The sequence below is a fragment of the Centropristis striata genome, chromosome 8 (genome assembly GCF_030273125.1).
Source record: "Centropristis striata isolate RG_2023a ecotype Rhode Island chromosome 8, C.striata_1.0, whole genome shotgun sequence".
Classification (NCBI taxonomy): Eukaryota; Metazoa; Chordata; class Actinopteri; order Perciformes; family Serranidae; genus Centropristis; species Centropristis striata.
Window position 1 is genome coordinate 26,986,299 of NC_081524.1, and position 16,409 is coordinate 27,002,707.

At 39.3% G+C, this 16,409-nt stretch overlaps 1 protein-coding gene across 1 annotated transcript in view; it reads left to right on the forward strand.

Moving 5' to 3' along the window:
- Positions 1-16,409, forward strand: part of gramd1a (GRAM domain containing 1A) — a 38,305-nt gene that overhangs the window by 9,697 nt on the left and 12,199 nt on the right. The window contains exons 3-13 of the mRNA XM_059338931.1: positions 3,743-4,004; positions 5,140-5,160; positions 5,400-5,484; positions 5,618-5,721; positions 5,920-6,015; positions 6,899-6,979; positions 8,389-8,507; positions 10,574-10,883; positions 12,918-13,071; positions 13,871-14,017; positions 15,398-15,519. Of these exons, the coding sequence (XP_059194914.1) occupies positions 3,743-4,004; positions 5,140-5,160; positions 5,400-5,484; positions 5,618-5,721; positions 5,920-6,015; positions 6,899-6,979; positions 8,389-8,507; positions 10,574-10,883; positions 12,918-13,071; positions 13,871-14,017; positions 15,398-15,519 (1,501 nt within the window). The remainder of the gene's footprint in view (positions 1-3,742; positions 4,005-5,139; positions 5,161-5,399; positions 5,485-5,617; positions 5,722-5,919; positions 6,016-6,898; positions 6,980-8,388; positions 8,508-10,573; positions 10,884-12,917; positions 13,072-13,870; positions 14,018-15,397; positions 15,520-16,409) is intronic.

The window sequence follows — 16,409 nt, forward strand, 5'->3', positions numbered from 1 at the left end:
TCTTGATTGTACAATCTTAAGACACACTGCCCTTATTTGATTTAACCTCAAGACAGCTTGGTGCTAGTTGTAATTATGGATGGCAGAATAGCATTTCTACAGTAGAAAATGTACGATTTAGTGCATTATTGTGACTTTTTTCAACTTTATTGCAGGAGTAAATATTTGTTTAGCTATCATGTTCTTCATGCTTGTAGCATTTCTGCATAATGTATGTGTTTTATAGTGAGAAAGTAAATAAACAAGAAGGAATGTGAATTAATAATAAGATTGGAAATGTGTGTGTGTGTGTGTGTATATATATATATATATACATATACATACACACATTTTTTTTTTTTTTTTTTCAGGACTGTATACTGTAATTACAGTATTACAGTGACTTGGACTTCATTCGACTCAAGCCACTGTTTTGACAAGTTGACTTGACAGATAATAAATTACTTGAGATTTATTAATTATAGTAATAACATTAATTACCTTATTTGTTTGTATGTATCCATAAAATGCAGCTCAAAGTGTTTCACAGTATGTCATCAAATCCAAACCCAATAGAAATAATAAATAAATAAATACACAAGACTCGATTTAAAGACTTGAGACAAGATGACTCAAATGACATGTCTGTTCATTTCATGTTTTCAGTTTAGATATTGAATATAAAACATTAGAAAATGTTGACATTACAAGTGTGTTTGTTACGTTACCTGTTACTACAACATCAAACTTTGTTCGACTCATTGAGTAAACTGATCGGTGAGTGTCTGTGAGGGCTGACGTTAGCCAGATGTAATTGTTCTTCCACTAATCTGATAGATAAAGTAATGCTAGTACCAGTCAACCCAACCAATAGAAGAAAACGCTTGCATTGCAATATTGCAAACCCCCGGATAAGTTGAAACGAATCACAGAGTTAATTCAGGTTTCAGTGATAGCATTTTAAAATATTCGCCTCACTTAATGCTGCATGTAATGGTCTTTATCTGTTGAATAACAGATACAGAAAGATCTGTTTTATGTTGTTACCTGACTTGAGGACTTACTCTGTGATACTGCACAAAGGCAACTTGATTAGTGGTTACGGCTACGCACGTGCCATTGAGATAGTTTACAGAAATCCACTTGATGCCAGTTGTAGCATTAGAAAAACAAACATTTATTCCTCATGTGGTGGCACAACCAGGTAAATCCACAGTATCCTCTTGCCGTATATTGGAAACTAGAACAGGACGGCTAGTTTATGCTCAACTGCCTACTCAGTTAAGTTTTTTACACAGAAAAATGCACACTCTCTTAAAATGACAGTATGCAATTTTCAAACAATAACAAAATAGCCTGTTAAAGACATAAATCTTATTTGTAACATTCTTAAAGTCACTTCACTTGCCCATGACAAAATGACTTGGCACTTGGGTCTGTTATTTTCCTATATAACCAACCTGGTGAGCTTTAGTGATGGACTCCCACCTTCACTGCTCCTTGTCCCAGCCTACTTTTGCCAGGGAGGTGGTAATATTGACTCATCCCTTTTTTACTCTCCAGCTCCTGTTGCTGACTGCTGCAACCAAGTTTACATGGTCAGAGCTGTATTTTTCCGTCTTTCTTTCTTTTTTTTCTTTTTCTTTTTTACCAATTAATGGCTTAATGATATCCCACAAAATGGACCAGTGGTGTGCTGCCTACTTGAGTCAAGACGAACAGATCCTTATAATGGAGACTTATGAGGAATATTTAAAAGATGTTGCAGCTAAAAGCAAAACCATTGGAATGTTGGAGTGCTGTCAGAAAACTGATAATGGCGTAGATTCGTAAGTTAATGTTTATTTCACCAATTAATGCACTATCGATGCCTAATTTACCTTGATGCAGCATATTTAAACGTTATACTTAAGAATCTGCATTAAGCTTTGACACTGTTTACAAACAACTTAAGATAGGCCAGGGCAAATGCTGCATGCTACGGGTAAGTGTAGACAATCCTCAGTTAAAATGCATGAAAATGTTTCCAAAAATGTGTGAAATAAAGTAAGAACATGCATTGAGCTTGCATGTATTCTCCAACTGTTGCAATGAGTTTTAAAGTCCTTCTGTACGTAGCTGCAGGAGAAAGCAAATGGTGATTACCGTGGGGGATTGATGCATGTAGTGCAGTTTGGCTCAAACGATACAAAATGAAGTGATGAGTTCTTGCTTTGGCTTCATTAATGAAATCAGCAGCTCAGAAGGAGCCACTGCAGTGTACTGTTGAGTGATCGAGCAAAGCATTCATCCAGTTGGATGCAGTGGTGGAATGTAACTAAGTGCATTTACACAAGTACTGTACTTAAGTACAATTTTGAGCTTCCTGTACTTTACTTGAGTATTTCAATTTTGTGTAACTTTGTACTTCTACTTCGCTACATCTTGAGGCAAATATTGTACTTTTTTACTTCACTACATTTAACTGACAGCTATAGTTACTTTTTGGATCAAGATTTAATATTCAAATGACAAGATTTAGGTTTAAATTAAACCTCATGGCAGTATATTAGGAAGTTAAAATGAGCCCTATTAAAACACTGCTACATAAATGCATCAACACAAATAATCTAATAATATATTCAGAATATATAAAGTGAGTGGATTCATTCTGCATAACAAGTACTTTTACTTTTGATACTTTAAGTACATTTTGATGCTGATACTTTTGTATTTTTACTTCAGTAAGGTTTGCATGCAGGACTTTTACTTTTAATGTACACGATCGCTCATGTAAACCAAACACCATTTATAGCTAGATGACCTAAACCTGTTCAAAACACAGCGAAAGTTCATTTGAACAGCTAGTTAAGTAGACAAAATGATGAAATATATTAATTGCTTTTGGGCATTAAAGAATTCTGTAAATTGTTTTGTTTCTCACAATTATAATTTAGATGCGATAAAGGCTTCATGTTTTATTTAACTAATCAACTGTTAATCAATTATTTATAAATATATATATATATATATGAAACAATCCCGTAGTCATATTTGTTAGCTGTATTCTGGTATCTTGGTTGATCATCATTGTGGGTATAAATGAATACCATTAAATTTGTTTTCGCAGTTGCATTTATAGTGACAATTTAGATATGATTATCCAAGAGTGGAATTGTTTTCTATTTGGTGCCCTGAAAGTGCTTGAAAAGTGCTTGGATTTTACTCCTAAGAATCTGTACAAATGCTGTTGTCTAATAAGTGAAAAGCATATAAATTGTCATCGTTAATTGTCATCGTTAATAGTCATCGTTGTTATCAATCCCATTTCTGTCAGTCGATTAATTATTTGAGCGCTGATCACAGAGAAGACAGCTCAGCCTTTGTCTTATTGTGCATTTCTGTCTTGAAACGATCAGATATGTAATTACGCCTCAAACTCACTGCAGTTCTTCTTAGTGTTTTATTCTCTTCTGCAGGTTTTGTATCAACGCTTCTAGATTGAACAGTTTTAAGACCAGTTACTAAGCAGCTTCAAAGCCCCCCACTGTCTGGCTGCTGTTCCTGTCAAAATCAGTTCAGCTGATAACACTGGCTGTAAATGGCTTTTCTTTGGTCTTTTAGATGGCATGCTATTATCAAATAGGAAACGCTTGCAGCCTTTCTTCATAGCATGACATAAAAGGCATTACAGAGCAGAAATTACCAGGGAAATATGAAAGAATTTCCTCTGTTCTCCCCCGAGTTAAATCTCTCTTTTTTTTCTTCTTTTTTTTGTTTCCAGTACGGCCAGTAACTCTCCACGCAGCACCCCAGGCAGCTCTCCCTCCTTGCGGCGCAGGGTCCTTGGGGGTGGCAGGGCCAGTGAGAGCGAGGGAGGAGGAGAGAAGAGCAGTGGAGGAGGAGGAGGAGGAGGAGGTGGTGGAGGTGGTGGTGGTGGAGGTGGTGGAGGAGGTTCAGATAGCCCCCTGCCCTCCATACCGTCTGCCTCCTCCCTCTCATCCGCCTACCCACTTGCTTCTCGCCACTTCAGCCGCAATGCCAAGGTAAGGCAGAATATCCAGTGATATATGATATGTAATAAGTGCTAAACTTAAATCCTGAAGCTGCTGCTGCTGAAAGGTCTGTTGATATGGAGAGGTAAAGAAAATAACTTAGTACCAGTGTTTCAGTGTGTGAGCAGAAGACTCAAATCTCTTTAATGTGATCCTGATAAGCAATGACATGTTGTATTAAGACTGTTTCTTCTGCAGTCTTGCGGTTCACATTAACAAACACTCCAACCATTTTCATGATGATTTTGTCAGGTTGGATCTTAAATAACAACAGTGTAAACATCTGTTCTGGCAGAATTTAATAAATGGATTTAGAACAAAAAATATCTGAGTTGGGGAAATGGCAGTTCGATTCCCATGCCAGATCTGTAAATGTTTCTTTTGTATTTTCGTTACCTTCAATTTTAACAGTGTGAACTGTTAAAAGTAATCCTTTTCCAGTCAGCAAACCGCTGAAACAGCTAAATCAAACATGTTGTTATACCAGGACTATCTATTCTGCATTGTTGTGTCTTTAACAAACACTTAAACAATTTCTTATGATTTTGTAGGGTTTGATCTAAACAACAACAACAACACAAGCTAACAAACAGCTGCACATGAAGAATGGCAGAATTTAATAAATAGCTTTAATACAAAAAATGTGTCTGAGTGGGAGGAATAGTGATTACATTTCCATGCCAGAAAAATCTCATCCACACCTGATATGTTAATGTTTGTTGTGTATTTTCATTACCTTCCATTTTAACCGTGTGAACTGTTATAGTGAATACAGAATGTGTCTGTAGTGTCTGTACTTCTGTGTGCCTGTGGTTCATTTAAGCTTCCACATCTCTTTTTTTTCTGGCTCTCTTATAAAGGTAGGTTATACTTATGACTGTTCATTACAGCTGGTCAGTGGCACGCACCTTTTTTTGAAATGGAGAAGTGCTGAAAAGTGCAAAACCTCAAGGTTACAATAAACAGTTAGCAAAGGGGACCGGACTGGCAGGATCACATGCATGCAGATACCAAACGTATGCTGCTGAAAGGTTTTCCATTCCTGTGTAAAATCATTGTACTGTGTCATTTTTAATGCTACTAGTAGTACTGTTCACTTCTTAATATGCTGTTCTTTGCTTTACAGAAAATGCAGAGCTGGTACAATGTAAGTACACATTAACCCTCATTAGATATTTTCACTCCAGGGTACTTGACTTTGCTGATGTTTGTTTTTAGTTCCAAGCAAGTGGAACTAGTTGACAAAGTGAAACGCTAATCATTCTAAAACATTGTGTTCTTACAGACATTTAACCTTTTAGCAACCCAGTCTAGCCCAAGGCTGCTGTGCAGGCTCGTTGTGAAGCAGAATACCATGTTCTTTTTTTTTTCTCTCCTCACCCTCAGGTTCTCAGTCCTACATACAAACAGCGCAACGAGGATTTTCGCAAACTCTTTAAGAAACTTCCTGATACAGAGCGACTTATAGTGGGTGAGTGAGACTCACAGAGTTAAACTGTGTGCGCAGCGTGCTGCGCATGTAGCACCACATACTTCTCAAACCCCTCACTTCCAGTGTCTCACTTTTTAAATGACCTCTTTTCTTTTCCTGTTTCTTTCCTCAGACTACTCTTGCGCTCTGCAGAAGGACATACTGCTTCAGGGCCGCCTTTATCTGTCAGAGAATTGGCTCTGTTTCTACAGTAACATCTTCCGCTGGGAAACCACTGTAAGTCATGCACACACTGTGTACACATTTGCACGCGCACAGTCAAACAAATGCCTGTTGTAACCTGGTTAATGTCACACCTGCAATCAGATAAGAGGCCATTTTAATGCACTTGTTTGCAGATCAATATAGATAAGCACGGGCCCTTGGTGAGATAAGAAGCATACACACGGTAAAGCTCTCTTGTTCCCGTCACAGATCACTATCCTGCTGAAAGACGTGACCTCTATGACCAAGGAGAAGACTGCCAAGCTCATCCCAAACGCCATCCAGATCAGCACTGACAATGAGAAGGTCAGACTCTAGCATAAACAGTATTGAGCCCTAGTTCAGGCTCATTTTCATCAAGAATTGAAAACGTTTGTCTGTACTGATTTTCTGCAATGTACGGTATCGCTCAAAAGTTTGGGGTTACTTAGAAAATGTCTGCGTTGTTTTCCATGAAAACAAACTATTTTACTTGTGGAATGAGTTACAAAATGAATCGAAAATATAGTAAAGATATTGACTAGGGTAGAAATAATCATTTTAACCTGTACAAATCTCCAACTTTACCTCTAGATACTCAACCAGCCTGAGGATCATTTTATTGCTTCTCAAATCAGCACAAAACAGTTTTCAGCTGTGCTAACATAATGCTCAGGTGTTTTAATGATCAATGAGCCTTTCAACACTATAAACGTGGATTAACTCAATGTGCCACTGGAACACAGGAGTGATGGTTGCTGACAATATATAATAGATATTCCATAAGAAAATCAGCCTTTTTAAGCTTTAATAGTCATTTACCACATTAACAATGTATAGACTGTATGTCTGTTATTTTATTTTTTTAAATTGTGATTTTCTTTCAAAAATGACATTTCTAAGTGACCCCAAACATTTGAGTGGTAGTGTGTAAACACATTCACTATCCTTTGTAGTTCATCTTCTGCTACAAAAAGTGCTAGTTGTTGATGCTTTTTTCTTCAGATTAGCCTTTTTTTTTTTTTTTTTTTGCTAGTGAGGCAGAATGAAATGAGCTGACTCAACTTTATCTTAACTGACCATGACAAAGCAAACATCCCAACAGAGGAAAATCTATCAGTCAAATCACATTTTTCTTCTTTCTCCCTTCTTTCTTCCTTCCTCACCCCCCCTCCCTTCTTCCTGTCCCCACTGAAATTCACCCGTTCAGCACTTCTTCACATCTTTCGGAGCAAGGGATCGCAGCTTCATGATGATTTTCCGTCTGTGGCAGAACGCGCTGCTGGACAAGGTACAATCTCCTCTCCCGCCTTCCTCCTGCCGCCTTGTGCTGCTGCCTGGTGTGGCGTGGCTAGTAGTTAACGTCTTAGAATAGAACACAGTGTCAAGAAGCAGGAGATGCCCTCAAACACAGGTTTGGGAGAACAAAATCACTGTTATTTGCTGTGTTTGAATATAGACATTCATTCAGACAGCACTGATGCAGAAACAGCAGTGTAATATTAAAGCAGATGGCAAGAGACGAGAAGCTGTTATGCTTTTTCTTCATTTCTGTCATATATATTATATGATAATGTCGGATATTCCTATTAAATGTGGCCAAAGTTTCAAATTATGTGGTAAAATTATTCGTGAGCAAAAACGCCAGCTTTCCAACCGATCTGAATGCTGCTTTTCCAACCGTTTTTGCAACATGACTCCAGCTAAGCTCGAGATTAATTTCTATATATGGTCATCAGCGTTAGGCACGTCCCTGCTGTGTTTACATTACCTACACTGCTAGATGTAGCTAAATGCTAACATAACAAAGAAACCTGTAACCTCGCTTGCTGATGTTGTTAATTTCTACCCAGTTTGGCATCAGGTTCCTGCTGGAACATGTTTTCATTTTGTAGTTTTTGACTTTCGATTAATAATAATCGAAATTTTTCACATCAGAAAGTCCAGGTGCAGTGACTCAGTCACACCAGTCAGCTGCTGGCAACACAGAAACATCCAGAGCACGGATGTGGAAGATCTGAAAACACTGACCAGTTGGAGCAAAGTGGACTTTTTCGAGAGGGGGTCTAAAGAAAGAGGCACTAGAATAAGTCATCTCAGACCAGAGAGTGAATAAGGTGCAGCAGCCATGCGCAGTATGAGAAAAATGTCTTTTGAACATTTAAAGCATTTTAACAGCTTCTAGTAGAAGCCCCAAAATTCAACCTAAAAAAGAGAATAGTAAATCCCATTTTAATGTTTCACTGGAAAAAAAACATTGAATGCAATATTGTGATTAGAATCAGACACATTAACTTGAAACTTACTTACTTACTTGCTGATATGATGGATTAAATTTGACATTTGTCATTATGGACGTCAGCAAAATTCAACATTTTAAAGCACAAATTCAGAAATATGTTTGGCTGTTTAAGTGTTTTTAGAGATGCATCTGATGCAGGAGCCTTGTGAATATACTCACTGTATTATGCTGAAAATGACGTGGCTGTGTCCTGCCTGTTGGGACCCCCCCGTCAGTTATCAGTTACAATCCCAATGCCAAAAAAGTTTCTGTAAACTATAGATAAACAAACACAAAGCATCAAGTGAATTTAGGTCGCAAAAGATTTGTCCATCATTGCATTAAGTATTCATTATGCTTTTCTGAGCGTCCAAATCCTAATTAACTGCTAACTAAGAATATGTTTTTTTATTTTACAGTCTCTCTCCCCGAAAGAGCTCTGGCACATTGTACACCAGTGTTATGGCACTGAACTGGGCCTCACTAGTGAAGATGACGACTACGTCTCCCCCACCGCCGAACACATGAACGGCCTACTGTGAGTGTAAAAACATTGAAATATATGGTGCACTGCATCATGTCTATATTTGAGTCTTTATGTATGTCTGCAGACACACTAACACGAGTAAGAGTTACTGGGGATTTCCACCGGGCGCGTTACAGCAGCGTCACGTCAGCTTAGTGAGCTGGTTGTATACACGCAAGATCACGAGATCACGCAATAATCCTGACCATACGGGAGACCGCGAGATCCCGTGATAAACTCTAAACTCTATTTATACAGTCTATGGATAAACTGTGTGTATAAAGTAAACAACAACAACAACAACAACCAACTTACTTTGCTTCTCTGACGTGAAAGATCTGTTGATCTGACCATCTATCCTTATAAAAACAATATGTTATGTCATAAATGATTGTATGATGTTCCACTTCAACAATCAGTCTCTTGTTGTCCGTGTCGCCGATCCTCTGAGACCCTTTGATTGATTGGTTGCTGATCTGGTGCCCCGGTCATAACATAATGTTGATGTGAAGTAGTTTTAGGCTGCATGAACTGCGTATTGTGTTTTATTTTGAAAGGGGCGGGAGTGTTTTACGCTGATTCTGAGTCGGACTTCCTGTCTGGTGCGATCTGCTCTGTTGAGATTTACGCGATTTGGCAGCGTCTTGCGGAGAAATAGAAGTCCTACCTAATGCTCGCGTAGAGACGCTGCTGTAACGTTACGCAGCGCGCCCGGTGGAAATGCTCTCATTGATTAGAGTGTTACCTATTTGCAACGGCGAACGCGGCGCTGACGTGACGCTGCAGTAACGCGCCTGGTGGAAATCAGGCTTAAGTAGTTTGTGTGAAGATAGCATGTATTTGGTCTTTCTCTCCGTGTATTTGAGTAACATTTTTGAAGCTAACCTTGTGTCAGTTAGAAATTTACTTTGAATGTCCCCAACTAAGAATTTGTATAGTTGAATCTGATTGGTCAGGTGTTGCCTACCTTCACCTGATCATTAAATCATGTTTTTTTGCTCAGTTATCCTCCTCTGTAAGTTTTATGTATTTGTAGAAGGGAAAAAAAAGTATGTGCAATATTAATAACAAATGTCCAATTGCAAAAGTATTTCAGGTATTTTAGGGATGTAACGTGCAGATAAAGTCTTATCTTCTAATCTTATCTTATCCTAAAAACACAATAACGTGCAGTTTCTCTGAGCCCATTTTTTTTTACATGGAAGTCAATAGAACTTATGGGCCTAATTTTATTGTTTATATTTAACATTTTTTTTACATTATACAAAATGTATTTCACTGTTAGCCAATTCTATAAATGAGAAAATAAAGAATAAAATGGAATAAAATAAGTGACTGAATAAACATCATTACTGTTCACTTTCAGTCAGTTGCTGATGATTAAAAAGAATAAAACAATAATGGCTACCACCATTTCTAAATCACGCTATTTTCTGCATTTATATAAATTGTGAAAAATGTGAAATATCGGACAGCAGATATACTGATATGCCTTTAGAAAGGCCAATATCGGCCGATAATATCTGTTCATCTTAAATTGTGCCGTATGTTCCTTTCCTAGTGCTGGTTATTTGTTTACGTTTGCCAACATTTAACCTCAGTGTTGTAAATTAATACCTTACGAGTATTAAACAAGGTAGAGAGACAGACTGGACAAAATTGTATTTAATTTATTTCTTGTTTATTTTATTATTTGAATGTGTTGTGAATAAACAGTTTTCATCAGGGGTTTGAATTGCATGTATGTGGACATACCAGCAGACCAACTAACATACTTTAGGATTTGTTTAGTTTAAGTTTGTTCTTTCTTAAACCTAACAAGCAGAGCCACGCTTATCATGAATCAGGGATTTTTTGTCTATTTCCAAGTCATTAATAACATTTTATGAACTAGTGTTTTTTTAAGTCAGCTGCCATGGCAATTGTAATAAATGCCTGGCCAATTAAAGATCTCCCACCCCTGTCCGTATGTTCTTCAACAAACACTTGGCTCTTTCTCTGCGTCCTTCTCTCACAGACTTTCTCTGTTATGTGTTTCTGTCTCATGCACTCTCACTTCCTCTCCTTCTCTTCCCCAGGCCAGGAGACGAGTCAGTGTCGGTTACAGATCTTCTAGACCTGAGCTCAGTGTCGGTTCCTTCTACCGGCAGCTCTCCCCCACCCCTGGTGCCCTGTGGTTTATCCAGCTCTCCCTCCGTTACCAACCTCGGGGGCTCCTCTCCTCCTTCCTCTGCCTCCTGTCTGCCAATAGAGGTGCCTTCGTCATCTGGACGCAGACTAAGCTCAGATCCCCTTGAACCCAGCCCACCCAGCTCCCACAGCTCGCTACCATCCATGACTCCCACCAACGCCTCTGCCTCCGCTCCGGCCTCTGCTGCCGCCTCCTTTGTGAGTATTCTTCTTGAATAGAGAGTCATCTAATGCCATGTTTACATTAAAGTCGGAACGAATTTTGAAGCGAAATTCCAAAATGTCGCATTAAAGAGAATGCGAATTGGGGATGTTCCCATCAACTGGTTTGGAGCAAATATACAAAGCTTCAGAAATGTACTTTAGTCAGAAGAGGGCAGTGTAATGTTGCTGTTGTAGGCTAATCTATCAGTAAACAGTAGAGGAAGCACAGATTATGTGAGAAAAAAACAAAATTTAGTTGTTGTTTCATATCAGAGTAAAAACAGCTGATCAGACATGCAAGATAAATGTTTGCTAGGTCAGAACTTATTCGGAAAAATCGTTGCCATCTCCCATTCAGCGCATTAACTATTTTTCTAAAAAGACAAAAAACACCTCAAGCGAGCGTAAAAACTTGTAATCCAGTTTTGGTGTTTCCATCAAGCTTTTTTAATGCGAATTTTCAAAATGCTAGATACATTTGTTAATGGAAACACAGCTACTGTTGTGTTATGCATAGTCTGATTTTTTTTCCTTGCTTCACGTGCGAGACAGCACCACCTGTAAGTTTGTCAAAAACGGTTTTAATCCCGTACAGCTGTGGACTGTAGTAGAGACTTTTAATATTCGGATTCATCACAGATGGAGCAGAAAAATCCGCTTACAATTCATCTGCAACACAGCTGGCTAACAAGCATTAGCCACATAGCAGGAATGGACAGAATAAAGTAAATCCACTCACTCTAGATCATTTTCTTCATTTGATCCTTCTTGTTGTTTTAATAGATATTTCCGTTGTTATACCAACATGTAACTTTTAGAATTATTTCTTGTGTTCACTCGTCATTCATAGTAGAAAGGTCTTCTGTGGATCCTGTACTCTGGAAGCAATCATAATCAAAACGTACAATCAAACTTAATATAAATAGCTGGTAAAATAAACAAAGTGACAATATACATGTACAATATGTATTCCTGCTGGTAAAAAATAATTCTGTAAACTTTTTTGCAATTGTATTTATAGTAAAACTTTAAATGTGATAATAAAGGTTTCGAGATTCTGGAAATCTTTTAGTTTAGGTTAAAGTACTTGAATTTTACTCCTAAAAAGCTGTACGACCCCTGAATGTAGCAGCTATCATTGTTTCTACTTTTAGACTAAAAAAACAAACCTTTTCACACATTGTGTATACCTATAACCGGTTTTGTGCAGTGTAATCACCGTTTGACTGACAGATCTGTTGGATTCTCTGTTTGTGTAATTCAAGTCTGATTTGTACACTTGTTAACACACCCAGTGCCAGTTGGCATTAAAAATGCTTAATAATTTAATTTTAACCACTTTTGGGACTTCATACATTCATTCCTTGGTGCTGACTTCATGAGGGAATGTAGGCACCTTGAAAGTTCTTTAATTTAACTCTTAAAAGGTTGTATGAACCTAGTAGAGTGTTGCTACACATCCAGTCCTATCTGCACCTGTAATAGTTTTTTTCATAGCTGGATTCAAATAACTGTCCTGAACAAAACAAACGCCTGATTATAACAATAAATAATCTCGGGCATGGTAGAAGCAGTTTCCAAACATAGCGACAAGATAAGGCAAAATAATGCAGTGGCTCAGTATTAAAACACACAAGAAATATTGAATAAAATGAGGTGAAATACAAATAAACTTAAAGTACCAGACAAGAAGTACAGGATGTATTTAAATCGGCTGTATGTCCAATCCGCTCTGCTCAAACACAGCTGCTGTGGCTGCTTCCCCTGCAGTCTTGATACGGACAGATCAAGCCCAAGACAAGCTAAAGTGAATAAATGAAGTGCTGTGTTGACTGTGTGCCGGTTTCAGATTAATTGCACGGCAGCAGTGGTATGTCTGCACAGGCCGCGTCAACACGAGGTCAGCCTGAGCTGAGGCCTCTTTCCTCTCAAGTCATATGACAATGGGGTGATTTCCCTACAAACCACTCGCTAACTGTCCTCTGGTGTCTGTGTGTGTGTGTTTTTTTTCCCCCCTCACTGCATCAGAATCTGGAAGAGGGTGGGGACAGCCTGTCCGAGCTGGCCAATCACATGCTGCCCCCGCCAACCACCAGTCTGGGAAACCTCTCCTCATTGGACATCACCAACGATGAGGAACTGCCCACAGACCCCAGCAACTCCTCTGACACGCAAGAAGAGAGTGAGTGTTATTTGAGCACAAGAACCCAGTAGAGGGGGTAAATTATATGAAGACTGGATTAGAATACATATATTTTAATCCTAAAAATGAATTTGTAGCTGAGCATCGTGGCACAAAGGTTTTTTAAAAAAAAGTTTATGCTTTAATTTTGTCTGCTCATTTCAGGTTGTTTAAAGTAGGTTATTTGACTGAATTGACCTTGTCTTTATGAAGGTGCTAACAGGTATTATAGCTCTATTATTTTCCCTTCTTCTGATCTCTGCGAATGATTTGTATATTTTTGCCGTATTGCTTCCACCTCTTCTTCCTTCCACAATGTTTGCAGGAAAAGTTTTTCAAACATTAACATGGAGTGATTTACTGCTCTGAGGGTGAATCTGTGCCAAACTAAATGAGATAATTTCTTTTTAGGTTTATGCATGTTGTTTTGGCAGATTGTCAGATCATTAACCAAAAAATTTCTTCTAAGCTAAGACATAATTATGATATGATATGATTGCCTGGAGGATTATTATTAAGTGCAAAGAGCATATTTATTAGCAAAATATACATGCAGCAGCAATATGTGTTTAGCTGCAGTTTATTTGGCAAAAAAAACAACCAAAAAACATGAATGCAACTAGATTAAGTGTGATTATTATATGCAATTTAAAACGTATCTTTCAAACAAACATGCAACTGTCTTAATGTTTGCATACAATGGCAAACGTTTACATCTTTGGATACATTTCTAGAACTGGAACCTGCACAGGATTTGTAGCAGGATAAATGAAAAAGTAAATCTCTTCTTGACCCTCAGGTGAGGTGGAGTCGTTCTGTGCCGACCTGAGCGGGCGGCTGCACATCAACACTGCGGTCCGCATGAGCGTAGACAAGCTGCACGACCTGCTCTTCTCTGCCGACACGCACTTCATCCAGCACCTCTTCTCCCAACGGCACTTTACTGGTAGGTTAAACACACCTACACACACTAATCTGAGGATCAAAACTTTGTAACTGCTTCACATTTTCCTTTATGGTTACACAACTCTCACTGATTTTTTTTTTAAATAATGAAATATCAACATGCTTTTCATTTTTATTAGGTCATTGAACACAAGTTTGAGAGATATCTGTGAGCTCTTGTCTCATGCTGTGAAACTGTGTTCAGCTCTGATGTTCTTATATTGCCCAGAATACATTTCAGGAACCTCAACAGAACTTGCATTAACTTGTTTCATAACATTAAGCGCAAGAAAGCAAGTTTTTCCTGTTGACACAGTGACAGTTAAGGCCTGGTGTTTGTTGTTGCTCTGCTACTTGCTGGACTATTGAGGCTGCTGTCAGTGGAGAAATCACTCACTCTTTTATTCTGTGTGTCTGCCACTGGAACCTGATGTCTGCTGTTGACGTTGATACTAAAACATTTGGTGCACTGCCAATATCTCTCTGTGTAAATTCTTCTCCAGTAAAATGAGAAAAATACACCTGCAAACATCTTTCAATCTGTTTTTGGTGATGTTTTTCCTTTTGAAAGTAGTTTTACTGCCCCTATGAAGCAGCTGTGCTTCTTGCTCCAACTCATAAATACAAATGTAGTGAAGTACTCCCCACCCGCCCCTCAAAGACTTGTGTAGCCCAGTGTATTGTGCCACTAATGAGGGTGCCACACTAGCTGTTTACGCTGTGTTAACCACCCTCCATTACTGGTTCTTCTTTTCTTTGCCACTCTCTTTTTTCATGTCCTGCTTTGTTATTCTATGGCTATTTTTCGTTTTTGACCGGCTGATGATTAAGGCAATCTTTGAATATTTGCTGTGTATATTATATAGTATTTTATTTGTAATAGTTTAAATGAGGACAGAGGTGAAGCTGTGGTGTTGAATTGGCTGATGGCTACCCCAGTTGGAAGCACAACCCGCCTGGGAACATTGTGTAGCTCTAATTGGGGCATTTCTTTCTTTTTTTTTATGAAGGAGTGCGGATTGGCCCTCTGTTTCCTCTCTGTGTTCTCTCTCTCTTTCTTTCCCATCAACACCACTGGATCTACTGGTCTCTCTCCTTTTCATGCATTTAAAACTTCTCAACCTCTGCGGTCCTCTCTTATTTTCACAAAATCTTTTGGGTTGTTCCTTGTCCTCTCTGACTCGTCCTCTCTCTCTCTCTCTCTCTCTCCCTCGCTCTCTCTCTCTCGCTCTCGCTCTCTCTCTCTCTCTCTCTCTCTCTCTCTCTCTCTCTCTCTCTCTCTCTCTCTCTCTCTCTCTCTCTCTCTCTCTCTCTCTCTCTCTCTCTCTCTCTCTCTCTCTCTCTCTCTCTCTCTCTCTCTCTCTCTCTCTCTCTCTCTCAGACCTATCGGTGGGGGAATGGCAGCAGGACAGCAGCAGTGGGAATACCAGCCGTGTGCTTAGCTACACCATCGCTCTCAACAACCCCCTCGGCCCCAAGACTGCCCCTGTGGTGGAGACGCAGGTCAGTCCATGACAAACCCCGGCCTTTTTTTAGTGTCATTATTCAGCCCGTGGGCACACAGACTTGCTAAAGACAAATGACTGAGACAGAAACACTGAGCTTTTTTTTAAAATCTTTAACTGAAACTGTAAATCTCTATAGTCTCTATAGTTTCTTTTGCTTTGTGATGGTTGCAGTTTTTGACACAGTCAGTGCCCTTTTTCACTGCAGGAACTTTCCCTCTGGGCGCTAGGGGGGAGTTCTGGGTAAAGCTTGTGTTTTTGACCGCAGGAACCAAAGTCTATCAAGTTCCAGGTCCAATTTCTGGGGCTATTGTATCCCCAGAAAAGTATCTGCTCATGGAGGGGGATCAGGGTATTTGACTCAGCAGGCGTGTGAATTAGAGTAGCAACTCCAACTTTGATCGACGTAAATATATACCTCTGCAACCTGCCCAAGTTTTTGTGTGGGAAAACCCTGTAATAGGAGATTGATTTAGTGCCAGTTCTCTCCGGGTCTTGCGGCTTCCTCCCACAGCCCAAAAACATGCCAGCTTTGGTTTAACTGGAAACTCTAAATTGCCCGTAGGTGTGAATGCGAGTGGTAATGGTTGTCTCAGCCCTGCGATAGTCTGGCGACCTGTCCAGGGTGTACCCCCCGCCTCTCGCCCAGTGACATCTGGGATCGGCTCCAGCCCCCCCGCTACCCGAGTTCAGATAATTGGTGGATTTAGTGCTGTGACGTGTCATTAGGACAAATGCTGCTTCAGCAGATTGGCATCAAAAACCTGACCAGTTTAGGCTTGTATACAAGACCGGACCAGCACAAACCAGAAATCAACCCAACTCCATTTAGCATCATCGCGGTGGTCGAACACACACAGCTTGTACTTCTTCAGCAAGAAAATACTC